This window comes from Mustela lutreola, chromosome 7 (assembly GCF_030435805.1).
Source record: "Mustela lutreola isolate mMusLut2 chromosome 7, mMusLut2.pri, whole genome shotgun sequence".
NCBI lineage: Eukaryota > Metazoa > Chordata > Mammalia > Carnivora > Mustelidae > Mustela > Mustela lutreola.
In genome coordinates this window covers 148317760-148343521 of record NC_081296.1, presented here as the reverse complement: position 1 = coordinate 148343521, position 25762 = coordinate 148317760, and the positions used below count along the sequence as shown (strand labels likewise).

The 25762-nt window shown below is 59.6% G+C and overlaps 1 protein-coding gene across 2 annotated transcripts; it reads left to right on the top strand.

Annotated features, from left to right (window-relative positions):
• The first annotated feature begins 6345 nt into the window (after positions 1-6345).
• On the top strand, positions 6346-25692 carry DEGS2 (delta 4-desaturase, sphingolipid 2). Of its 2 annotated transcripts, none has more exons than XM_059183101.1 (3): positions 6346-6457; positions 22773-23515; positions 25073-25692. In XM_059183101.1, exons 1-3 carry the CDS (start codon positions 6376-6378, stop codon positions 25217-25219), a joined length of 972 nt encoding a protein of 323 aa, XP_059039084.1. In that variant the 5' UTR covers positions 6346-6375; the 3' UTR covers positions 25220-25692. The 2 variants fall into 2 exon arrangements, with proteins under 2 accessions (XP_059039084.1, XP_059039085.1); XM_059183102.1 differs by lacking the exon at positions 6346-6457 and adding an exon at positions 16678-16908.
• The last annotated feature ends 70 nt before the right edge of the window (positions 25693-25762 follow it).

Sequence of the window (25762 nt, the reverse complement as noted above, 5' to 3'; positions counted from 1 at the left end):
AGAGGGGTGGTCGGGATTAGCCGAGGAGCCAGGGCAAAGCCTGGGCAGGAACCTTTCACACGGTTTCCCCGGGAGTGGCGAGGCAAGGTAAACAGGTTTACCAGTCTGAGTAATTCTGTTCCAGTTGTCTGTCGAGTTGTCTGGAACCTGGCTCTGTGGCAACAAGGGCCGGGAACACTGGCCCGGAGTGTGAGCCCCTGGAGAAGGTGGCTCCGGGCTGCTGAAGGCCCCCAGGCCGGGCGTTTACCAGCGCGAAGAACTGGTTAGCCCTGGGACATCAAAGCATAAGGAATACAGAGAATCCGGAGTGTGGCTGACCCTGTTGGTGGAGCGCGTCACTCCTGATCTGGGGGTCGGAGTCATGAGTTACAGCCCCACGGTGGGTGGAGAGATTACTTAAAAAAAAAAAAAAGGCTAGAGAGAGCCAGAAGGCGCGGATCGTCCCCAGTGTTGGTGCGTCCAGAGCATTTCTGTTTCACTGCTGCCCACCAGTCCACGCGCGGACTGACCATGGGGAGTCTGCCCGTCCGCTCCGCTGTGGTGGGAGGTTGGGCTGTCTCCAGGATGGGGCTTCTACCACGGATGCTGTTATGAATATTCCTATGCACGTCTTGGGTAGACGTCTGGGCCCCTGCGCAGCCAGGGCATCCTGTGTGGTGAGGCAGGGGGAGGAGGTGATGCTTTGGGGGTGTCACTGCAAGTGACCCAAAGTGGTTGAACGAGTTTTAGTCTTGGGGACACCCTGAAGCCTCTTCAGGCTGAAGGCTCGGGGCTTCTGATCTGGGGAGTCCCCATCGATTCCTTGTTCGACAGGATTCATCTGTTCTTTCACTGAGTACATTGCTATAGAGGCTGTCCCCGTTCTGGGCATTAGGAACGCCAGGGGCAGACCCTCGAGAACTAGACGCTCTTTAGGAGGGAACAGACAGAAGCAAGAACGTAAGTGCGCGCTCCACAGATTTATTTCAGATGGGAATAATCATGCTTCCATATGATTATAATCCCAGAGAGAGAGGACTTCGGTAAAGAAGGTAAGACACAGTTACCGCCCCTCCTCCTCTTTCTCTACCCTTCTAGAACTCTCGCCAGACAGATTCTGGGGTCCTGTACCTGTCCTTAAGTCTCTACACTTTCATGGTTTCCATGTCAATAGAGCATTGTTTTTTTTAACTGAAGCGTGATCGACACACAACATCCTGCTAGTTTGGGGTTTACATTGTAGGGATTTGATTATTTTTTTAACTTTTAAAAAAATTTTAAAGATTTTATTTATTTGAGAGAGAGAGAGAGTGCACACGAGAGGGGCAGCAGCAGAGAGGGAGAAGCAGGCTCCCCACTGAGCGGGGAGCCCGATGTGGAGCTGGATCCCAGGACCCTGCGATCATGACCTGCGCCGAAGGCAGAGGCTTAACTGCCTAAGCCACCCAGGCGCCCTGTGATTCAATATTTTGAAACATAACAGTCCCCACGATAGGTCCAGTTGCCGTCTGTCACCACACGCCGTCAGGACAGTATTACTGAGTCTATTCCCTGTGCTCTGGGACATCCCCACCGCTTCCGGTGGCCCAGCCAGTGGGGACCTGTTAATCCCCCGCGCTCTTTTGCCCGCTCTCCAGTCTCCCTCCCTCGGTTTCCTTCTTGTATCTGTGAGTCTGTTTCTGTTTTGTTTCTTAGATTCCGCTTGGAAACAAAATCTTCCATATGTCTCTTTCTCTGACTTACTTCACTCAGCACAATACCCACCAGGTCCGTCCATGTTGTTGCAGATGGCAAGATCTCATTCTTTTTTTTTTTTAATGTTTTATTTTTATTTTTTTAAAGATTTTATTTATTTATTTGACAGACAGAGATCACAAGTAGGCAGAGAAGCAGGCAGAGAGGGAAGGGAAGCAAGCTCCCTGCTGAGCAGAGAGCCCGATGCGGGGCTTGATCCTAGGCCCCTGGGATCATGACCTGAGCCCAAGGCAGAGGCTTTAACCTACTGAGCCACACAGGCGCCCCGGCAAGATCTCATTCTTAAGGCTGATATTCCACTGTGTGTGTGTCCCACGGCTCTGTCCATCATCTGTCCGTGGACACTTAGGCTATTTCCAGATCTTGGCTATTACAAATAATGCTGCAGAGTGGGAGGCATGTATCTCTTCAAATTGGTCTTTTCTTGGGTGCCTGGGTAGTGAGTTGGTTAAGTGTCTGACTCTTGGTTTCGGCTCTGGTCATGACCCCAGGGTTGTGAGATCGAGCCCCGTGTATGGCTCGTGCTGAGCGGGGCGTCCGCTTGAAATTCTCTCCCTCCCCCCTCCTCCAACCACCACCCCCTGTGTGGTCTTTCTTTTTCTCCAAAAAAAAAAAAAAAAAAGGAAAAGTATCTTCTTTTCTTTAGATAAATCCCACAAGTGGGAATACTAGATCATAGGGTAGCTCTATTTTTAACTTTTTGAGAAACCTCCATACTGTTTTCCACGGTGGCTGCACCAGTTCACGTGCTCGCCAGCAATGCAGGAGGGTTCCCTTCTGTCCACACCCTCGCCAAGACTTGTTACTTTCTGTCTCTTGGTCCTGCCGTCTGTGCCAGGTGCCAGGTGATCTCTCATGGTGGTTTTGATTTGCATTTCCTTGATGACACATCTTTTGGTGTCCTGTTGGCCACAAGCCTGTCTTCTTTGGGAAAATGTCTATTTAGGTCCTCTGCCTCTTCTTAAATATTAAGTTGTATAAATTCTTTATATATTTTGTCTACAAACCCCTTATCCGACATGTTACTTGCAAATATCTGCTTCCACTAACTAGGCTACCTTCTTGTTTTGCTGATGTTTTTCTCACTGGAGCAGAAGATTTTTTTGTTTGATGCAATCCCATTTGGTTTTTTTAAGCTTTTACTGCCCTTGCCTGGGGAGACTGCCCCCCCCCCCCATACTGTCAGTACTGCCAAGAGCTTCCTGCCTGTGTTTTCTTCTAAGCGAAGTTTTTTTGCTTTTAAACAAGCCACTTACACCTACCCCTCTCTGGTTTATTTATTTATTGACTCAATGGCTTTGTGCATCTCCTGAAATGGAAATGTCATTCTCATTTCTAAGCCCAGTTCTGCTTTTCCCATAGCTCTGTTTCCCCAGGTGGGACATTCTTCTCTTTCTTGGGGTGGTTGCCCCCTGCCCACACCCCCCCCCCCCCGGGGGATGTGACTCCCTCCTGTGTGGGCTGACCGTGAGCTGTGAGTCCCGGGCTGTGAGCTTCCCTCGGGTTCAGAACAGGAGTGGGAGGGGCTGTACCGAATGCCTTCTGGCCTGTTCCTGGGAATGTGCAAACCTGGGGCAGGAGAGGGCTTCCTGCTGGGACGGCAAATACTACAGTTAAGACTTCTGGGTGTAGGTACCCCCTGCTCCTCCCAAGCAGTGGGAGACACGTAGGCTTACAGTCAGGGTCCCTTCTGGGAGTCAGTGAACCTAGCCCTCCCCAGGTGTGCTCATTGCCTCCGGCCCCCCCCAGCAGCTGCTGCTCCCAGGAGAAATGGGGGCAGGGAACGTTCTGTGTGTCGGCGGGAACCACAGAGGACTGGCTATACAGACAGTGTATGATAAAGATTTTTGAACAAGCAACTTCATTTTTTTTTTAAAGATTTTATTTATTTATTTGACAGAGAGAAATCACAAGTAGATGGAGAGGCAGGCAGAGAGAGAGAGAGAGAGGAGGAAGCAGGCTCCTGCTGAGCAGAGAGCCCGATGCGGGACTCGATCCCAGGACCCTGAGATCATGACCTGAGCTGAAGGCAGCGGCTTAACCCACTGAGCCACCCAGGCGCCCCGAACTTCATTTTTTTAAGTTTTTTTTTTAAAGGTTTTATTTTTATTTATTTGAGAGAGGCAGTGAGAGAGAGCATGAGTGAGGAGAAGGTCAGAGAGAGAAGCAGACTCCCCGTGGAGCTGGGAGCCCGATGCGGGACTCGATCCCGGGACTCCGGGATCATGACCTGAGCCGAAGGCAGTTGTCCAACCAACTGAGCCACCCAGGCATCCCTTTAAAAGTTTTTTTAAAAAAAATTTATTTATTTATTTGACACAGAGAGAGAGATCACAAGTAGGCAGAGAGGCAGGCAGAGAGAGAGAGGGAAGCAGGCTCCCCGCTGAGTAGAGAGTCCGATGCGGGGCTGGATCCCAGAGTCCTGGGATCATGACCTGAGCCGAAGGCAGAGGCTTAACCCACTGAGCCACCCAGGCGCCCACAATGAACTTCATTTTAAAAATAAACTTTATGATCTGTAGAAATACTGGGAAGATAGCATTAAGAGTTCACATAGCTTCCACACCCAACATCCTTCATTTTAAGATCTTGTAATAGTATGGTGCATTTGTTGTAATTAGTGAATCACTATTGGTACATTGTAATTGACTGAAGCTCTAAGTTTTATTCAGATTCTCTAAGTTTTTACCTAATGCCCTTTTTCCAGTAACCCACCTTACAGACAAACATATCTTCTCTGTCATTGCTAGGACCAGGATGTGGCGGGGAGGCAGTCACGGGTGCTGTGATCAAGGCCACCATCTTAAATTCCGTTTCTCTGGTTCAGGCCTGCCTCAGGGACTTGGGAATTTCTTGGTCAGGGCCCAGGATTGAGAGTCATGTATGTTGAACTCCTGTTTGACCCTCCTGTCTCTCTAGTACGTCTTTTGACATACTAGGCATTTGTCCCCTCTTTGGCCTTAGTTTCCTTATCTGTAAAATGGAGGCACTGGGCTAGTTTCATCTGGACAGGCTGAGTCCTGGGGTCAGTGTGTGAATGAAGTTTTCTGATCCCCATCCTGGGGTGGAGGGAGCTGGCAGGCGAGACGGGATTCCAGAGGGCAGAGCTGAGACAGATCTCACTGATGGCAATGTGGGGGCAGACATGCTGCCTCTGGGCTTTTCAAGTTGAAGATCAGGGGCCTCTCCCTGCTTTGCTGCCTTATTCTTGTGTGGTTAGGCAAGGCCCTCTTGAGCTCTGAGCCTTGGTTTACTCACCCGCGAAGCACCAGCTGGTGGGAGGGTCCCTTTGGCTGGGAATAGAACAGGTTGCCCTGGGGAGCAGTGAGTTCTGTTTTCGAGGCCCAGCAGGCTGGGCCAGGGGACCCCGTTGGGTGCTTCAAGGGCTGGTGGCAATGCTAGGCTCTGAGGGTCTTTCTGTTGGACTGGGAATCCAGCCTCCTGCCGGTCCATTTGCCTACACCTGAGCCACCACCTGATAGTCACACGCAGTTGCTCTCCTCTCCCGCTTGGGTGGGACAGCATCTGGCCTGGGGCTAAGGGAGGCCTGCCAAGTGTACCACACCCCTGGGCCACGGACTTCAGGAGGCTGGAGGAAAACTCACCCTTATTACCTCCCTGCCCAGACTGACTACCAGGCCAGTCTGCTACCCCGGCATCTCCCAGCACAGGCCAGGCTCTCCAGGGTCTAGAAAGGTGAACTGTTCATACTCTCCAAAGCTCTGGAGGGGTGAGAGGAATCCCTGAAAAGGTGAAAATGAGGAGCCCTGTGCCCCCACACCTGGACTCTTATTATTTAAAAAATGTCAGGGTTCTTCTAGGCTTCTGAGCCTTTGGCATCTGCTGTTCCCTCCTCCACCAGTGCCCTTCCCTTGTCTAGCTGCTGACTCCTATTCATCCTTCAGAGCCCAGTGCAAAAGACTCCGGGGCTGGATCCTGGCTACCCCTCCCTGTGTCAGGGCACGTCTCACACTGAGTCATAATAAGCCTTTTCCGTGTCCCTGTGTCCCTCGATTTTCCTGAAGGTAGGGGTGGGGCTGACTCACCTCCCTCAGGTTGCCACAGACCCATCATCTGCCCACTGCGTTGCGTGGGAGGGCCGGGTAGGGGACAGGCAGGGGAAGGCAGCATTGCCGCCGTCGTGAATCTCTCCCAGCACCTCCTGTTTACAGGCACTGTCACAGGCGTTTAATCTCTAGCCTCCTGGCCCCTGTCCCCACCCCAGGTGGGCGCTAACCCGACTCGTCCCCCCCGCAGGGGCAGCGGGCGCGCCCGTGCGTCTGGGCCGCGGGGAGAACCGGCGCTCCGACGACCGGCCGCGGGCGAGCCAGGCGGGGTGGGGAGCAACGAGCGCACCGGGCCGTCCCCGCACGACCTGGGGCCCGGGGACTCCCGCGGGTGGCGCGCTGATAGTCCCACGTCCAGCCGACGCGACCGAGGCTGGGGAGCCGCCGCCACCCGCCCCAGATCTGGGCCGCGCCCCAGCCCCGCGGGCCCCGCCCCCTCGCTCCTCCCGGGGCGCACCTGGCCCCGCCCCGCGAGAGGCCCCGCCCCCGCCCCGAGCCGCACTCGGGTCCCAGCGGCGCGCGGCGGGGCAGACAGGTGCAGCGGGGCCGAGTGGTGCGACGCGCCGGCCGCAGCATGGGCAACCGCGCGGGCCGCACCGACTTCGAGTGGGTCTACACCGACCAGCCGCACACGCAGCGCCGCAAAGAGATGCTCGGTGAGCGCGGCCCGGCCCCTGCCGCGGGTGGGGCAGACCCGCGGGGCCGTCGGGAGGCGCGGGCCAGTCCGAGCCCCGCGGTCCCTGTGGCGCCGGCCCCGATCTCCAGCGGGCACTCCTCGCCCCCGCTTCGGGGAGGGTGGGAGCGCCACTTCCCCCTCCGCCCACGGGTCCTCGGCCCGGGTCCCCGAGGGTCCCCCCGCCCGGGTTGGAACCTGCTGTCGCGTCTCGGGCCGCGTCCTGGAGTCCACGTTCCGAGGACCCCAGCCCGGATCCGCGCGCCTGCGGAGCGCGCCTCAGCCGCAGTGTCCGCGTGGTGGGCCTCGAGCCGGTCGTGGGGCGGGGTCCGGGCGGGGCAAGGGTCCGTTCCCGGGACCGTCCGTGCACGGGCTGCGCCGCCCTGCCCGCGAAGGTGGAGCCCGCTGAGCTCAGCCGGGTCCCGGGGTTCGGGCGCGGCGAACCCCTGGAAGGAAGCAAGCGCGCTACGAGAGAGACGACTTGAGAAAAAAAGAATATGCCCCCAAATGCCTTTTGTCTCCTCAAACGTGTATTTTACAGCTTAGTACGTGGTGGCCGTTCCTCTTGTCATTTAGTGCCCTCTAAAGTGGTTTTTGCCAACGCAGTTGTGGTCAGTCAAGCCAGGGGCTTCTTTTAGACTGGGGACGTACAGTGTCCTTGCTGGGGACCACGGGGAACCGGGCTCTCGACTTCGCGGGTTTTTTGTTTTTTTAAATATCATTTGGGAGAGGCAGAGGCAGACAGGGAGAAACAGACTCGCCACTGAGCAGGGAGTCTGATGTGGGGCTTGATCCAGGACCTCAGGATCATCACCCCGGCTGAAGGCAGACGTCCAGCCATCTGAGCCACCCAGGGATCTCCTCCAGCCTGGTTTTCACTAGATGCCACCAAACCGTCCCCACAGTCCCCAGGGTGTGCAGCAGCCTGGACAGGCTACTCTCCCTCCCCAGAAATGGCGGGGCTGTGGCTTCCACACTCCCTCGCCTACACCTGAGGTTGGCAAAGCTTTTCATCAGATTGACTAGGCGACATGTGCTATTTTATTATATTTAATTTGCAGTTTGGGGATGATTGTTTCCAAAGTTTAATTGGCCACTTAGATTTTTTTCTTTGTTCTCTTGGGTTGGTCTCTGACTTGTTGGTTAGAGCTCTCCGTACAGCAGGATTTAACTCTTTCCTTACATGTATTTCCTTGCATGTATTTTCTCCGTTTTGCCCTCACAGCACCTTAGCTTTTCATTCTTTTTTTTTTTTTTTAACTGCATTCAAATGGATTGGCTCCCCCTCTCCCCGCCTTTTAAGATTTTATTTATTTGAGGGAGAGAGAGCACAAGCAGGGCAAGGGGTAGAGGGAGAGAGGGAGAAGCAGGCACCCCGCTGAGCAGGGAGTGCGATTGTGGGGCTCTGTCCCAGGACCCCTGGGATCATGACCTGAGCTGAAGGCAGCCCCTTAAGATTGGCTTTTTATCTTTATAGATTTTTCTCTTTGGTGTCCCGCCCCACTCCAAGACCCATCCTGTTACTTCTAAGGCTTTCAGACCCCAGATACGCAGCATAGTTAGTGCGGGGCTGCTGTGGCTTACCCTGGCTGGTATCCCTGGGTGGGTGGGTGACGTCCGTGGTTTTCTGCTGGGAGGTGGACAGTCACCCGGCACTACTGTGGTCTGATCTGTGGAGCGCCCTCTCTACACCCGTGCAGTCCTGGGGGTCTCGGGGATCACCCGGTCCTGCCCCTCCCGAGAGGGCAGGTGTGTTGGCCACACCCTGCTGCCAAGGCCGGGCTCCATTTCCTTCCCCTCCCCTGACTGTCCCCTGCGTCCTTAACAGCTCGCTGGGCACCTGGCCCCAGGTGGAGAAGGCTGGGAAACTTACCCTGGCTTGCAGAGCTACCTGGAGGAGGGGTCCAGACCCTCTGGGCTGCGGACTCAACTTATCTGAATCTGCAGAATGGGCACAGTCATCGTGTTTGGCAGAGAGGGCGTGACATTTAAAGGAGATTTAGGATGTTAAGAGGTGCCCAGTGTGCTACTCGGCACTCCCGGACATAGAGAAAAGGATCTCTGAAGAGAGAAACCATGGGCCCTGAAACCAAATGGGGGAAGCTTCTGGCCAGGGCGGCAGGGAAGCCTGGAGGACTTGGAGGAGAGGAGGTGATGCGGGCCAGGGAACGGACAGCACCAGGTCTCCAGGGCTGACCCTCCCGGGCACTGGTAGCTCATTCCCATTTCCACTGGGGGCTGGGGATTCCTCCAGTTCCATCTGTTTTTGGACTCGTGAACTTGGCCTTCATGAGCCATTTACCTCCCTCACCAGCATTTGACAGCTCCTGCCCTGCCTAGGTGTCCGTCCGTCCATCTGTCCTTCGTTCCTCTGCCCCACTGGCTCTGTTTGTTTGTTTGTTTCCTTTTTTTAAAAAATACTTGTTTGACAGAGGGAGAGATCACAAGTAGGCAGAGAGGCAGTCAGAGAAGAGGAAGCAGGCTCTGTGCTGAGCAGAGAGCCCGATGAGGGACTTGATCCCAGGACTCCGGGATCGTGACCCAAGCTGAAGGCAGAGGCTTTAACCCACTGAGCCACCCAGGCGCCCCATGTTTGTTTGTTTCATTGAAGCGTGGTTGACATACGCCATTATGGATGTTTTCGGGCACAGTACAAAGTTAGTGCAGTTTCGTGGGCTCTAGGCTCCTTGCTGCACGGGACGTGCCCATCCCCTGCTCACGCGGAACTGTTCATGTGGACTCCGATGCCCTCCGCCCTCCCTCTGTACCCCTCTGGCTCTGGCAAACACCAGTCTGGGTTGGTTTTGTCTTTGGAGTCTGGGTGTGGTTCGGTTTTGTCTTCAGAGGGCGTGTGTAAGTGGAATTGCGCGGTTTTTTTGTAGGTCTGACTTCCTCAGTGAGGGTCCCTCATGGTCCCTTCCTTTGGCTTGGGGAGAGCCGTGTCTTCCTCCGTTCATCTGTGGATGGACACTCCGGCTGCGTCCGGGGCTCGCCTCTCGTACACAAGGGGGCAGCGAACGGAGTGGGGGGCTGTATGTTTTCAAATTTGTGTTTGTGTTTTCTGTGGTTGAATACGGAGCCCTGGAACTGCTGCACCGTGGTGGGGTAGTTTCTAGTTTAATTTTTTGAGGAAACTCCAACCTTTTCCAGAGTGGCTGCCTCCGTCTGCATTCCCACCGACAGCGCACGAGGGTTCCCCTCTCCCCACATCCTGGCCAACACCTGTTCTTACGTTGTGGGTTTTGGCCATTCCGACAGGTGTCAGGTGTGACCGCTGGTCATTTCCATCTGCATGTTCCTGAGGATAAGAAGTGCTGAGCATCTTTCCGTGTGTCTGTTGGTCATTTGTGTGTCTCTTCCATGGAAAAATGTCTATGCAAGTTTCTAATCAAATTTCTCTTGGTTTGCTGTTGAGGTGTAGTTCTTCCTGTGCTCTGGGTATCATCTCCTTACTGGGGACGCGATTTGTAGGTCTCTGCTCTCATTCCGGGGCCTGCCTTTTTGTGCTGATTGTCACTTTCACGGTGCAGAAGTGTTTACTTTGATGCAGTCTCCCTTTGTTTTGTTTTTTTCGTGGATGCTGCCTTTATTTCCGGCGTGGAAGTCAAAGAAATCACTGCCAAGACTGATGTCAGGGAGCTTGTTGCCTAAAGTTTTTGGGTTTCCCGTCTTGCATGCAAGTCTCCAATCCATTTTGAGTTTATTTCGCGCGTGCTGTAAGAAGGCGGTCCGGGTGTGTCCGTGGTGCGTGTACTGTGCGGTTTCCCCAGCAGCACCTGCCAAGAGACTGTCTGCCCGTTGCGTGTTCCTGTGGCCTCCGTGGGCACATCCTCTTGACCAACATGCATGTTGGTTTTTGGCTCTGTTCTGTTGCATTGATCTGCGTGTTTAGTTTTAATGCTAACTTAACTGTTTTGATCAGCTTTGTAGTATAGTCAGAAATTCAGGAGCACGATACCTCGGATGACTTCTTTGTTCTTAAGGTTGCTTTGGCTGTTTGTGGTCTTCTGCGGGTCCTAGCCGTTTTAGAATCTAGTTCAAGGTTCTTAATCTCTGTGGAGCAGTAGATTTCGGAGGGTCTAGAGCATGGCTGTGAGCTCATGCTGGCAGCTCAACACTCCTCACTCCTGAGCCTTGTGACCCTGGGCACGTAAGTCATCAGATGAGCAAACAGAGGCTTGGTTGAGTTAAAAGGGCTATACTCCTTTCAGAGTTGTGCACATTAAATGAGGTAGTGTTAAGTACTTAGCCTTGCACGCAGTGAATGTTGCAGTGTAGCTCGGATGATGATGACCACCTCTGCAGACAGGCCCGAGCTCTCCCCGAGGACTGGAGTACCTCCCACCTCTCATCTCCGGCTGCTTGCGCTGTGCCCAGCCCGGGAGAAATTCTGCGAGTAGCCTAGTAGCCGCTAGTACCTCTTTATGGAAGGGGCAGTGGGGTGGGGTGGGGATCAGAGAGGGGAAGGGGCTTGGTCGGGGCCATCTGCATGGGAGGCAGCCGGGGCCAGGCTGGTGTGCAGTGAACTTGCTTTAGGGCTCCAGCCCCCCCCCCCCCCACCAGGGGCTATTGTGGGAGGGAGTTAGAACCCAGGGGCACCCGCTCCGGGGGGTCGGGGGGACCCGCAGAACCAAAGTCCATCTCCAGACCCTGCCTTCATGGGGACAGGCTCCCCAGGGTACAGTGTCCTGAGTAAATGGAGGCCCTCGCCGCCCCTAAGAGCCACACCTCTCAGGCCACTGGCTGAGCCTCCCTGTACTTTGAAGGCAGGAACAGAGCCAGCAGGACTGGGATCCCAGGGCCGACCAACCGGAGGCCAAGCCGGGCGGAGGTGGAAAGAAGCAGGCTTTGAGTCGGTCTTTAAAAACAAATAGCTTTGTGATTTTTTTTTTTCCTCACGAAAACAGGGCGCAGGCTTAGTAAAACAAAACAAAACCAAACACACACAAATTCAAATAATCAAAGGAAAACAAAAGAGGAAACAAGGAAGTCAGACTCTTGGCAATTGTTGGGTTATTTGGGTAGGAAAGGCCCCTGCTGCGGCTGCTTTTTCAGGGCCCTGGCGGGAAAATCCAGATCTGAACCCAGCTGAAGCCCTCAGGGGAATTCACGACTGCTCCCCACCCTACCGTGGGGCTCCTTTCTCTCTCTGCCCTTGCCCCGGGGGGCATCTGGGCTGCGACTGCTCCCCACCCTACCGTGGGGCTCCTTTCTCTCTCTGCCCTTGCCCCGGGGGGCATCTGGGCTGCCTCCTCGTCAGGGGGGCTTGCGTCCACCCAACTCTGAGATTCCAAGGAAGAGAGTGAGCTCGCTCCCTCCCCGGTGCCCCTGGAGCCTCCGACCTCTGGCTGGAGCTGTGAGTGGTGTGGCTGGGCAGGGGGCAGGGGGCTGTGATGGGCAAGCCCCCCAGTACCACACAGTCAGGGCTGTTCTGTGGGAGAGGAATGGCTCTCCAAGAAAAGGGAGGTGAGCTGTCACCCTAAGTGGTGTGGGCAGCGGGAGTGGCAGGCAGGGTACAGGGGCTCATAGCAGCGCAGGCCGTTGGTGGTCACTCAGGGCTGACACCTGCCTCCTCCTTGGCCTGGGGATATCCTCCCCTGAAATCGTCCAAGGACTTGGCTTCCCTTTCTGAAAAAACCACCTCTGCCCTGGCCTGTGGGGCAGCCCAACTCGGGCCTTTGCCCTTTCTCTTGACTTGTTCTCTGACTTCCGTGGAACGCACCCCATCTGCCCATTTCCCTTACGGTTTTTGCAAATGCTGTTCCCTCTGCTTGAATTCTTTTCCCCCTGTTCTTCAAGAACCAAACTCCTACATGTCCCTCAGGTCTCAGCCTAAATGTCCTTTACTCAGATATACTGCACTACACTACACACACACGCACACACACACACACACACACACACACACACACACACATACCACACACCTGGTATTATGATGCTACTCTCTGGAGGGAACAAAAAAACTACACACAGACACACACACAGAGACACACACAGTATTATGCTGGTACTCTCTGGAGGGAACCAAAAACTACACACACACACACACACACACACACACACACACGGTGTTATTACGCTGGTACTCTCTGGGGGGAACAAAAAGCTCCTGATTTGCAAATTGGCACTTGGCAGTTTCTGCACATACTTCTCTCGTGGCCGATTTCCAGCTGGCAGCGCGCAGTGCGGGCAGAGATTGGCGAAGGGGGGATTGCCATGTGGTGACCTGCACGGCTCCCCCTCCTCCCGGCGCCTGCCCCCCTGTCTTCCCTCACCCCTGCAAGGTGCCTTCACCTCCGGCCCGGGCCTCTTCTGTACCTGCAGACGACTGTGGCCGACAGCTTTCATCCTCCCGGGTTGGAGGCTCCCCATGTCAGGGCAGGCGCAGCTCCAGCACAGTTCCCTCGGCCTGGCCCCTTGGCCTGGCCTGCAGGGCTCCCCAGACAGGCCTGTGACAGGAGGTCCCCAGAGGCTGCCAGGAGGTCCCGGGTTCCCCCCTCCGGCACTGACTGCGACCTGGGACGTGCCACACTCTGGCTCTTGCCGTCCTGGGCTCATGCCTGTCCTCCCGGGGAGCTGGGAGACAACCCAGCAGAACCCGCATTTCTAGGCGGGTTGGTGAGGCGAGGACTCTCGGTTGATCTCACTGTCTGTCTTCCCCTGGGAACTTCTTTCTCCTGCGCCAGCTCCTTTTTCCACCCGAGCAGTCCTAGTCCTTGTTCCCCGCTGGGTAAGGGTTTGTGCGTGACTTCTTGTGGCCCTGTGCTTGGCACGCGTCATAAGCATCAGGCTCCCACTGAGCAGAGCACCTGACTGAGCCCCCCAGACGCCCTACCTTTTCTTTTTTCTGTCTGCTTTCCAGACCTTGACACTCCCTGTGGGGTAAGTCGCTTGCCCGGGGAGCCGGTCCGGGCACGGGCAGCCTCTTGTCCATCCTCTTCTGTCCCCGGCCCCTGAAGAGAGCTGCTGTCCCTGCCACGTGATGCACGCACGGCGGCCGGCTCTGGGATCCCAGCCTCTGCACGGCCCTGCATGCCCCGTCCTTCCTGGGCCTACCTTCCCCCTTGTTAACATGGACCAGCTTTGATGAGGCCCAGTTTACATAACCGTAAATCCCACACGCCGGACTTCAGTGAAGTTGCATAATCCAGTTGGGGAGTATTGTCCTCACCTGGCGGGTCCCTTGTGAACACGTGCCGTTGCCCCCCAGGTTCTCACACCGGTCCTTGGGCTCTGATGTCAGATGCGCGTGTGCTCACGTGTGTGTGTGTGTCCGTGTGTCCCTCTCCCGGGATGCGCCGTGAGAGCCGCACCCCACCCCCAGCAGCCGGGGAACCCCTCCCATCTCGCTGCCAGAGACTTTCAGCAAATGTTTGTCCCTGAACAAAAAGCAGATTTAGGGGCGCCTGGGTGGCTCAGTGGGTTAAGCCTCTGCCTTCAGCTCAGGTCATGATCTCAGGGTCCTGGGATCGAGCCCCGCATCAGGCTCTCTGCTTAGCGGGGAGCCTGCCCCCCCCACTCTCTGTCTACTTGTGATCTTGGTCTGTCAAATAAATAAATAAAAGTCTTTAAAAAAAAAAAAATTAGTGAGAGGCAGGTGAGGGGGGCATGGTGGCTCCTGAAGGCACTTCGGGCCACTTTCCACACGTTCTGTGTACAACCAGGTCCCCAGGGTGCCTCCCGCACTGGTAGGTGTTGGGCTTGGCTCTTCCTGGCTCCAAAGGGGAGCCTGTGGGGAGGCCGCAGAGCTGGGGCGGGGCTGCAGGGAAGCCCTTTAGGAAGGAGATTAAGAGAGCTTCAGGTGCCTTCTTGGGAGAGTTGCCAAGTTACTCAACAGCCGGTGGGGGAGGGAGGGACAGAGCTGGAGCCCCCGGCTGGGAAGCAGGTGGTCAGCAGTGAGCTGCTGGGTGCCATGGAATGTTCTAGACTTGGGAATACTTAGAAGATGAGTAGCAATGAGTAGCAATGACAGGGACCTCCCCTGTAGTCCTTGGACTGTCACACCATGGCACGTGGCCTCTTTGGGGCGGTGGTAGGAGTATGTGGTCCAGTGGTGGCAGGCCTGGGCACAGGGGTGGGTCCAGAGTGTTGGCGGGAAGAAGGCCCTTGTGTTCCTGGGGCCCCTGCCAGAGTCCAGAGGTCAGCAGGGGGCAGGTGGGAGGCCTGCACTTGGGAGGAAGACCCTGGAGCCTGGGGACCTCTCTGGCTGCCTCTGGAGGGCAAGGGAAGGGCCCAGCAGCCTCCCCAGGCACTACCTGCTTCCACCTCCCCTCCCCCTGCGGGCTTTGTCAGGAGAAGTTGGGGGATGAGCCGGTATCTGTGGGGAGGCCTTTCCGGAGACTGGTGTGGGGGCCGTCGGGGTCCACCAGGCCCACCCTCCTGCCCTGCTCTCTGGGTCCTGTGAACAAGTCTGTTGTGTGTGGGGTCCTTGGGATGCGTAGAAGTCACCTAGAAGTCACTTTGCTGGTAGCAGGCTGCTTCTGGCCGGTCCGAGCCAGCACCTTCAAGAGGGAGAGTGCGAAGCAGGCCCAGAGAGGGACAGGGGCTGCCCAGGGAACCCCTGCTGTGGGGGTGAGCCGGGCTGCAGGCAGGTCTGACCTGGGACCCAGCATTTTCTCTGGCTGTTTTGTCCTGGCGACCACACCTCTCAGCCCCAGGACACAGGTTGCCTGCCGGCCCAGCATCCCTGCATAGCTGTTCCCCCCTTTCTGGGTGGGTGGGGGGCTGGGGGGGCTTTGGAAATGAGGCACGTAGTTTCACCTTGCTGTGGGAACCCCGTCTCCCTGTCTCCCCAGCGGGGAGGGCCCGTTCCCGGGCAGGGTGAATGTTTCAGGTTCCCTGCACCTGCTGGTGTCCCAACCCTCGCCTGGGCCCCAGCGGGCATCCTACTGGGGGGGGGGGGCTGGAGCTGGGGCTCCCAAGGCCAAGTCTTGGCAGTATGGGCCTCACCCTGCTCTGTGGGACGCTTCCCCGAGCTTCCGTGGACCTCGGACCCTCCTTCCCGTGTCAGCCCAGCCAGTGCGACTTCTAACAACGGCTGCTGTTCCAGGCCAGGTGCCCAGTTGCCTTGGGCCACGCCCGGGCAGCCGCAGACATTTGCATGGTGCATGGGTCTGTTTGTCTCTGTTCCGGGTGGCCGTCTGTGCTTCCCCCCTGCGTAGCGAGCTCTCGAAGCCTGCCTGTCCCCGTGCATCCTGCTGTCTCTGAGCCGGGGGCCTGGGTGCGCCCGGCAGGCTGGCCAGGCGTGGGGGTCCAGCTCGGGGCCAGGGCTCCTCCATGGGGCTGTTGGGGGTGGGGTGGAGTATGTGCTTCTGTCCCCCCTCTTCGGGCGTCCCCGAGAGGGTAGAGCCCAGCGCTGTGCGGCCTCCGGGCTCTCCCCCTCTTGCTCTCCTTTTCTGGGCCCTGGAAGAGGCCCGGGCCGTCCCGCTTTTGTTGGGCCGGCACCCCTTGCCCGTTCCGTGACCCCTGCCCCAGCATCTCTGTCCTGGCTTCCTGACATCCCTTGTCCCCCAGCTGGACCTCCCGTCCTCCCCACGTCCGCACTCCCCCCTCTCCTGCCATCTCGCCCCAGGTTGTGCGGACGTGGCTCCTGTTGGCGCCCTCATGACCTTGCTAGGTCCGATGGGGCACCTGTCTTGTCTTCCTGCCCTTGACTGTCTCTGACCCCGGGAGAGACACTTGAAGCCCATGGCTGCAGTCACCCAGTCCTTCCGATGCCCCGTGACCTCCACCTCTGGTCTGAGTGGCCAGGGGTTCCCGAGCATCTCCTGTGGGACGTCCCCCCAGGTCCCCCCGCTCCCCAGGAAGCTCTGGGCGTGAGCAGTTGGGATTCACGGTTGCCCTTGTGTGAGGACTGACTTTCTGGCAGGCAGGTCTGGAATAGCCCCACTCCTAAGACAGGGCCTCCCTGGGGTCCCCACGGAAGGCCCGGGGTGTTCAGTGGGGATGAAGTTTTAGAACACAAGTGAGCTTCAGTGGGGAGGAGTCTGGAGCCGAGGACCCAGAAGGAATTCTTGAGTCGTCCTCGTGCAAAATGGAGGTTTGTTCAAGCACGGGGCGGGGTCCGTGGGCAGAAGGAGCTGCCGGCCCAGGCTGTGAGGGCGGCGGATGATACACTGTGGGGTTGGGAGAGGGAAAGAAAAGGAGGTTTCAAAAGGTTTTTTTTTTTTTTTTTTAAGATTTTATTTATTTATTTGTCAGGGGGAGAGTGAGGGAGCACACACAAGCAGGCAGAGAGGCAGGCCGAGGCCGAGAGAGAAGCCGATTCCCTGCGGAGCAAGGAGCCTGCTGCGGGGCTGTCCCGGGATGCTGGGATCCCGGCCTGAGCCGAAGGCGGCGGCTTAACCCACGGAGCCACCTGGGCGTCCCTCAGAACTTTCATATGCTAACGACGACCTGCGGTACCGGAGGCCTTGCCTTTGTCAGGGGAAGGTGGTTTTTCCCCTCCAGCAAGACATTAACATTAAGGTGGTCGGGAGAACGTGCTGCGCGTCCCGCCCGCAGTGGAGGGGACAGGGATGCCGGGCGTCCCGGGGAGCCGGGCCGGTCCGGAGTCCGAGTCCGCCGCGCTCCCAGCTCCCCGGCGCGCAGGCACTTCTGGCCAAGGCCCCGGGGCTCTGCCTTCGCCTTGGCTGCGGGGCTCCTGCCTACACTGCGGTCCGGGGCGCAGGTGCTTGGCCCCTTGTAGGGATCGCCCTGCGCGGCCTGGAGTCCTGTTTGGACGTCGGCCCCGTCTTTTCGGGGCTTCCAGCAGGATGGCTGGGCCCAGTGGCCCTTGTGGCCTGGGGTAGGTCAGAGCAAGCCGGGCCAGGTCAGCCCGGGAGTAGCACCCAGGCCCCGAGACAGAAGATGGGACATGGTTACTCTCGGCTCAGAAAACTGCATTTAGTAGCCGTGAGAAGGCTCGCAGGGCTCAGAGCCCCGCCCCCACCGCGCCATTGCCCAGGTGGGCAGGCCGGATGTTGTCCCTGTCTCCGGTGTGGAGACAAGGCTGGGAGGCAGTGGTGGCGCCTGAGTCTTTGGGAAACTGTTAGGAAAAGGAGGAAGGGGCACGAGGCTCCCTGAAGCTGGGACCGCAGGGGTGTGCGCCCTAGCTCCCCACCCGCGGGGTTACTGTCTTTGTTGGACAGATGGGGCATCTGGGGCCCATTGTCCAAAGTCAGAGCCGCTTCTGGGGAGCACAGGAGTGGCCTGTGTGCTGGCTTCGGTGCCGGAGCTGGGGTCCCACTGCCTCAGAGCATGCCAGGCTGCCTTCCTGCCACAGGTGTGGCCTGCCCTGCCCTCCCGCCTCGGGCTTGGCCGCCTTCCAAGGGCATGCGTGGGAACCGGCCCGAGAGAGAAGCCGCTGGCCTCCAGCTCCCTGGGCCTCCTAGGTGTGCCTCGGGAGGCCTCAAGGGCCAGGCTCCTGGCTGACCAGGGGGGAGGCTGGTGCCCGGAGTCCGCCCCTGGTGAGAGGGAGGCTGGTGGAGCCCGTGGCCTGTGGTCCTGCCCTGCCAGCCACCTGTGCACAGGTCGCGGGGCGCTCTGCGAGCGGTTTCCCTGGCCCTGGGCTGTGGGCGAGCGCGTTCCTGCTGGCTGAGGTGGCCAGCACGTCTCGTCACCCTGGCCTTCGGGAAGACATTCTTTCTCCCACTGTGATCTCAGGCTGCTGGATTCGCCCCTCCCGGGCCCCCAGCCCCAAGTCCGCCCCTGCCCCGAAGTGCCTCTCTGTCCAGGCATCCAGGCCTCCTCTCTGAAGTGTCCCTCGTCCTCTCACGCCCTTTGGGAGGGGAGCAAGCTGTGGTGAGGCCTGCCCCTTGGGTCCCCTCCTGGCTCCCAGGCTGGGTCCTTTTGTCTCTCATCCCCCTGGGCGGGACTGGCCGGCTGGGGGGGGGCTGGGGTACGGGGGCGGGCGGAGTGTGAGTCTCCCTGGCCCTGCGATGCTGGTGCCAGGACGGACCAGGGCTGGGGCCGGAGGAGTGGACCCTGTGACAGGCCCAGCTGCTGGAGTGCTCACTGTTAACTCCTGTCTGGTCTAGGTGCCCTCAGTCTCCCCGGGCCCCAGTGACAGGTAACCACAAGTTGGGGGGCATCAGAGAGCACACACATGCTCTCTAACAACTTGGGCGGCGAAAGCCTGATGTGGGTCTCATCAGGCTGAAGTCACGCGTCCTAGAGCAACGTCCCAGGGAGCTCCGGGGAGGAAGCCCTTTCCAGGCACCTGTGCTCCTGGGCTCACAGCCCCCCTCTTCCTCCACCTTCATGACCAGCAGGGGCAATGGGGTCCTTTCCTGTCCCCGGGGGACCCCCTCTCCTGCCTGCGCTTGCCCTGGGAGGGAGGGCCCTGGGATGACCTTGGGCCACCTGTACGGTCCAGGTCACCCTCCTGTTGCAAGGTCAGTGGCTGTCGTTGGATGCCCAGTGCGACCGTGTTCTCATGTCGGGGTCTGGAACCTCCTCAGCTTCTGGGACTAGGACACGGATATCTTTGGGGCCACGACTGACCTCCCTCTCCCCCACATTGCCAGTGGTCTCTGTCTCCAGCTTGTGAATGGGGTCTCCTGGTTTAAGGTGGCACTGGCCACCCCGAGTCTTCCTCTGCCTGCAGGGCACCAAGCAGCCCTAGAGTCCTTGACCTTCACAGCAGCCAGGTCCCTCCCATGGCGCAGGCAGGAGGCCAGAGGCTGTGAGCCCAGTCTGGGCGGCACCCCCGGGCACGGTAAGCTATTCATCAGCCCAGCGTTCTGTCCCCTCTCAGTCCCCGTGCCCTGGCGGTCACCCTGCAGCCAGGCCACCATTCGTGCCTGCCTGGGCTGGCTAGCCCAGCCCTACCGGGCCTGATCCATTGGCCCTTCCTGTGGCCCTGCCTGTGACCCTGCCTGTGACCCTGCCTGTGACCCTGCCTTTGACCCCGCCCGTGACCCAGCGGGCAGTGCCTGCACAGTCCTGCCACTGAGCTCACCCTGAGCGGCCAGTTTCTCCTCAAGTTTTTCCAAACTGCAGCAAAATACACAGAACCGGCAGTTTGCTGTGGGAACCGACCGCACTGGCATGTCTGATTCCGTGGTACTCACGGCGACGTGCGCCGTGGCTGTTTCCACATCCTGCCTTACGGAGTCGCGCAGACCCATTCCTGCCCCCCATTCCGCCTTCCCCTCCACCCCCTCCTGGCCCCTGCTGACCCCTTCCTAGGAACTGCCTGTTGTCCCCCTCACTCGTCCTGGCCCTACAGTTCGTGGCCCCAGTGGCTGGCGGCTTTCACTCGGCCTCATGCGTTCAAGGCTCATTCACGTGCAGCCTGGGTCAGCACTTTTTCTTTCTTCTTTTAAAGATTTTATTTATTTGACAGAGATCACAAGTTTGCAGACAGGCAGGCAGAGAGAGAGAAGCAGGCTCCCTGCTGAGCAGAGAGCCCGACGCAGGGCTCGATCCCAGGACCCTGAGATCATGACCTGAAGCGAAGGCAGAGGAGCCACCCAGGGGCCCCTCTTTCTCCTTCTTCTTCTTCTTCTTCTTCTGTTTTTTTAAAGATTTTATTTATTCATTTGAGACTGAAAGATACAGAGCATGGGCAGGGGGAGAGGCAGAGGGAGAGAAGAAGCAGGCTTCCCGCCGAGTGGGAGCCCGATGCGGGACCGATCCTGGTGGGATCGTGACCTGAGCCGAAGGCCAAGGCTTAACGACTGAGCCCCCCCAGGAGCCCCTCTTTGGGTTTTCATTTCCTCCGTGAAATGGTGGGAATGGGGGGGCCCTGGGTAGCTCACTCGCGTAAGTGTCTGCCTTCAGCTCAGCTCATGATCTGGGGGTCCTGGGATTGAGCCCACGTGGGCTCCCTGCTCAGCAGGGGGTCTGCTTCTCCCGCTCCCTCTGCTGCTCCCCCTGCTTGTGCGCTTGCTTGCTCTTTCTGTTAAATGAATAAACAAAATCTTAAAAAAAAAAAAAAAATCTTTGGGTCTGTGTAGAGGTGAGCTTGCTGGGCCATACGGGAATCCTACATTCCGGTTTTCCAGTAGCTGCCAGCTGGTTTTCCCCTCCAGCAGCCCCGGAACGCGGCCTCTGGGCGCTCCCCATCCTTGCGGCCACTTGCCCTTGTCTGGTTTTGACTCTGGCCCTTCTGGGGGGCTGGTCACGGCGGGGCCTCCTGTGGTTTTAGTTTGCGTTTCCCGTGACTGCCCACGTGGAGCGGCTCTCTGGGCTCCTGGGCTGGTGTCTGGAGCGGTGCCGGTGCGGGTCCTTCGCCCGCTGCTGGGTGGTTCGTCTTCGCCCCTGAGTTGTAGGAAATCTTTGTGCGCCGGAAACGTGCACCCACAGCGAGGATTTGAACCCGCTCGGAACGCTGCCCTCTCCCAGCCGCCTGGGACACCGGGTCCTGCGCTGCTGTTGGGGCTGAGGTTTGTCACCCGTCCCTGGGCTGGCTTGCGATTTCTGAAGTCCTGCGACTGCATCTACACTTGCTGCAACCATCCAGGCGGGGTCCTGGCGGGTCTGTGGCCCAGCCTCAAGGAGGAGCTCCCGGGATCAAAGGGGCCCGTGGCCTCCTGCTGCTGGGAGGCCCTGGGGTGGGGGTGGGGGCTGGCACTGTCCCCAGCTGGAGGCTACCTCTGTGTGCAGGGGGAGGGCCGCGGCAGGGGGAGCTGCGGGGGTGGGGCAGGGCTCTGGCTCTGTTCACGGTGGGGTTCACAGCCCACCTCGGCCCCTCGAGGGCTGTCCTCAGGGCCGTGGAAATCCCTGCTCCCGTGTCGGAGCCCGCACCGCGGTTTGTGCGACCAGGCGGAGGCTTGGGGGTGGCGCTGGGAGAGGGGCTGCCTGCGGCCTTCTGTTGGCTTCTGGGCAGAGGGGGACCCCAGCTCCCCGCAGCATCTCCAGCAGATGCTGGCTGTTTGCTTACTGTGGGGACAGAAACCCTGTGAAGCACATCACGCCCCTGCCATCACCCACCCGGACACCGAGGCCCAGAGAGGGTGGGAATGGAGCCCGGGGCACACAGCAAGATCGAGGGACCCCAAGAGGGACTTGTGGGGAGGCGGCTCAGGCAGGAGGATTCTGAGCCAGAGTCTCCCTTCTGACTGGAGCAGACTCCCTTTGCTCCCATCGTGTGTTTCTGCTCGCATACTTCCAGGGACAGGCAGCTCATTACATCTGAAGCAGCCTGTTGCACTGCTGGATGGCTCTCAGAAAGGCCTGTGGGCTGGGAGGAGGGAGGAGGGGCCTGGCTCTGGGGACTTTCTGCTGAGCGGACCTGTCACATCCTTCCCTTCCGGGCACAAAGGGGAAGTAACTCCTTGGGTCAGCGGGAGGACAAGGCTGGGCAGGATTTGTCCTGGGCCGGGCTGGTTCCGGGGCCTGTCCGTGGACCAGCCCGGGGAAGGGAGCCCGAGGCTGGGAGCCCGAGGCTGCCCAGCTGCTCTGTGGGCGGGAGGTATGAAGACACTGGAGACCAGCACTGGCTTTCCCAAGGGTGCCCAGGATACGCCCTGCTGACCTGGGTCTCAGTTTCCATATCCATGCATCAGAGCGCTGCTCTGTGTCCCAGGGCCTGGGAACCAGAGCACCGAGCAGACCTGGGTCTGTCACCCTGAGCGTGGGATGACCCCTTGGCCCTGTGCATCCCCACCCCTGGACACAGCACCAGACTCCGTACCCCCTCCCACGGGAAGTTTGTCTTGCCCCAGGGGCACCCCCAGTCAGGGCCTGGCTGCTTTCCGTCCAGAAGGCCCTCCCCTGCTCCGCCCACCCCCACCATCTTTGTCGTTCTCTTTCCTGTAGAACAAACTACAGAAAAGTACAAAAGATTCTGTAATGAGCACCCCCCACCCCAAAATAAATGAATTCAACATTTTATCGTGTTTCCTTAGATCTTGTTTAAGAACTGAAACACCGCAGCCAGAGCCAGAGCCCTCCATGTCCCTGCCCCTGGCCAGCCCTGTGCCTTCCAAGGTTCCTAGCGCATGGGGCAGCCCCACGCACCCTGGCCCTCGGGCCGGAAGCCCCTGGCCCCGCAGCGCACTGGCCTGCAGCTCTCTGCCGCTGCTTGGATTTGGGGCATCATGGTGCTGTGACTTGTGACAGCTGCTCGCTCTTCAGGCCGGTGGCAAAGATACCTTCCCTGCTCTGGGAAGTCTCCCCCGAGCCCCCAGTTGGTGGGGAGGCTGGTGTGCCTGGCTCTGCGGCTCCGGGGATCCCCAGATGTCTGCAGGCCCGGGTTTGGAGGGTCCCCCGTGTCCCTGCGGGGGGCTCAGTGGATGATGGGGGGAGGGAGAGGCCCAGGAGGCCAGCTCGCGGCCCTCACCGTGACCTCTCCTCTGTTCTCCCCGCAGCCAAGTACCCGGCCATCAAGGCCCTGATGCGGCCGGACCCCCGCCTCAAGTGGACGGTGCTGGGGCTGGTGCTGGTGCAGCTGCTGGCCTGCCGCCTGGTGCGGGGCCTGGCGTGGCGCTGGCTGTTCTTCTGGGCCTACGCCTTCGGTGGCTGCGTGAACCACTCGCTGACGCTGGCCATCCACGACCTGTCGCACAACGCGGCCTTCGGCTCGGGCCGCGCAGCGCACAACCGCTGGCTCGCCGTCTTCGCCAACCTGCCCGTGGGCGTGCCCTACGCCGCGTCCTTCAAGAAGTACCACGTGGACCACCACCGCTACCTGGGCGGCGACGGGCTGGATGTGGACGTGCCCACGCGCCTGGAGGGCTGGCTCTTCTGCACGCCGGCCCGCAAGCTGCTGTGGCTGGCGCTGCAGCCCTTCTTCTACTCGCTGCGGCCGCTGTGCGTGCACCCCAAGGCCGTGACCCGCATGGAGGTGCTCAACGCCCTGGTGCAGCTGGCCGCCGACGCCGCCCTCTTCGCCCTGTGGGGGCTCAAGCCCGTGGTCTACCTGCTGGCCAGCTCCCTGCTGGGGCTCGGCCTGCACCCCATCTCCGGCCACTTCGTGGCCGAGCACTACATGTTCCTCAAGGGCCACGAGACCTACTCCTACTACGGGCCGCTCAACTGCATCACCTTCAATGTGGGCTACCACGTGGAGCACCACGACTTCCCCAGCATCCCGGGCTGCAACCTGCCCCTGGTGCGTGGCACACGGCGGGGGGGCCGCAGGGGGCGCTGCCGGGCACGCTCGGGCTGCGGATCGCTGTCTGGCTGCATTCTCGGTTGTGGTTCCTGGGGCGACGCGAGAGGCCCCCAGGATAGGTGGGGTCTGGCTGTAGAATGGGGGGGCTTCTGGGAGGGCAGGGGCTCGTGCGGGAATGAAAACCTGTTTGAACGCAGGCTGGACGCCGTCGGCCAGCCCCTTGTCCTCTCTGCGCGTCCGCTGCCCGCCCCTTCCGGCAGGGTGGCCTGGCTGTACCGCATTCCGGGCTCCCACCTCCCCTGTCCCTGCTCATTTCTGGTCCCTGCCCTGTGACCGTGCAGGGCCCCTTCGTGGCATAAGAGAGGACAGGGTGGGCCTGGCACTCCATGGACCCTAGGACTGGGCCTGAGCTGGAGCCCCCCCAGGTTTGGGGAGTTTCTGGAGGAGAGAGAGGGAGGAAGAGGAGGAGGAGCCGCTGGGCTGGTGGGTTAGAAAGAGCAGGGGTGACCCGAGACCCGGGGTGGCTGGAGGCTCCGGTGGGGAGGGTGTCAGAGCGTTGGAGTCCGTGCGTGCTTGCCCAGTGTGCACGTGTTCCACGGGCGTGAGTGTTGTCCGGGTGTGCACGCGTGTGTGCAGGTGCTGGTATGTGTGTCTGAGTGTGCCGCAGTGGCAGGCACACGTGTGTGTGTGTGTGTGTGTGGTGTGCGAGCACCTGTCCGGGCTATGTGGCTCAGGAGTCCGACCTGGCTGTGCGGCCCTTCTGCCCTCCTCGCGTCCCCTGCATCTCCTGCCGAAGCTGCTGTGGTCCTGCTCTGTGCGGGGCGCTGCCTCAGCCTCCCCCCAGGCCCGTGCAGGGGGCGTCCTTGTTGCTGTTGTGCACATTTCACAGACAAGGCAGAGGCTCAGGCCTGGACAGCCCTGCCTCGGGAAGTAGCAGAGCCGGAATCTGGACCCCAGGTGGTCACGGAAGCTGTGAGCCTTTCCAAAGTCAGGGTTCCCTGCTTGTGCTTCAAGTAGGTCGTCTGGTCTCCCGCTCCCTGATCTTCTCCTCTAAAGCAGGCCGTGAGCCCTGGGTGCGTTCCCCCCCGGGGGAGTGAAGAGTGGTGGGGGTGCCCGTGCAGGCACTGAAGCTGGGAGTGCTTCCTGGAGGAGGCAGGCTGAGGGTGGGGGCAGAGGGGGCAGGAGCGGGGGTGGGGGGGACGCTGGGCGGAGGCGTGTGGCCAGGACTGTGGCTCAGCAGAATTCAAGCCAGGCTGGGCTGCTTGGGGGCACGGAAGCCGGGCCCACCTGGAGCTCCTGGATCAAAAACTCGGCACGGGCTGCGGAGAGGAGGGCTGGGGCTCAGAGTCTGCTGTGTCCCAGGCCGGCGGCACCCGCGTCGGGCAGCACTGAGCTGCCTGGCTCTGCTGGACATGGGTCCCCTGGGAGGCCGTCCCTGTGTGTGTGTGTGTGTGTGTGTGTGTGTGCATGCGTGCAGCTTGTGTGTTCACGCGCGTGTGTGCGGCCGGGAGGCGTGCCCGGCCCCCGTCTCTGACCCCGCTCGCCCTCCTGCAGGTGCGGAAGATCGCCCCCGAGTACTACGACCACCTGCCGCAGCACCACTCGTGGGTGAAGGTGCTCTGGGATTTTGTGTTCGAGGACTCCCTGGGGCCCTACGCCCGGGTGAAGCGGGTGTGCAAGCTGGCTGAGGACCGTCTGTGAGACCTGCTGGCGGCCACCGCCCCGCACCCTCGCTCCCCTGCCGAGGACCTGACTCTCCTTGCCCTCCCCCCGCCAAGCTTGGCGCCCAAAACTGGTTTGGCTGCATTTGGTTCTCACGCCCTGGCTGTGCTCTGTGTCCCAGAGCCCGAGACCACGTCTGGCCACAGCGGGCACAGACTGCAGCCTGGGGAGCTCCCCACCCCCGGCCAGGCCCACCCCGGGCCTCAGGGAGAGCGGCCTGGCCCTGCCCTGGGTGCTCCGGGCCGTGGTCTCTCTGGGGCCGCTTTCTCGGGGGTTTCCGGGCCCCACATTGATTCAGTGTTGGTTTCCACACCCGCACATGTGCGTCCCAGCAGCGGGCAAGGGCCCAGCCTGGCCTCAGAAGGGACCGGCCCAGCCCAGCCCAGCAGGCCGCCTTCCCCACCAGCCCAGGTTACAGTCCCTCTGTTCCCCCCACTCTGTGTGCTTGTGGGGGTGGGGGTGGGGGGTGGTCCCTTGCCGGTTGGCCCCTGCACGCCCTGGGGTGTCCCGTCGTCCTCTGTG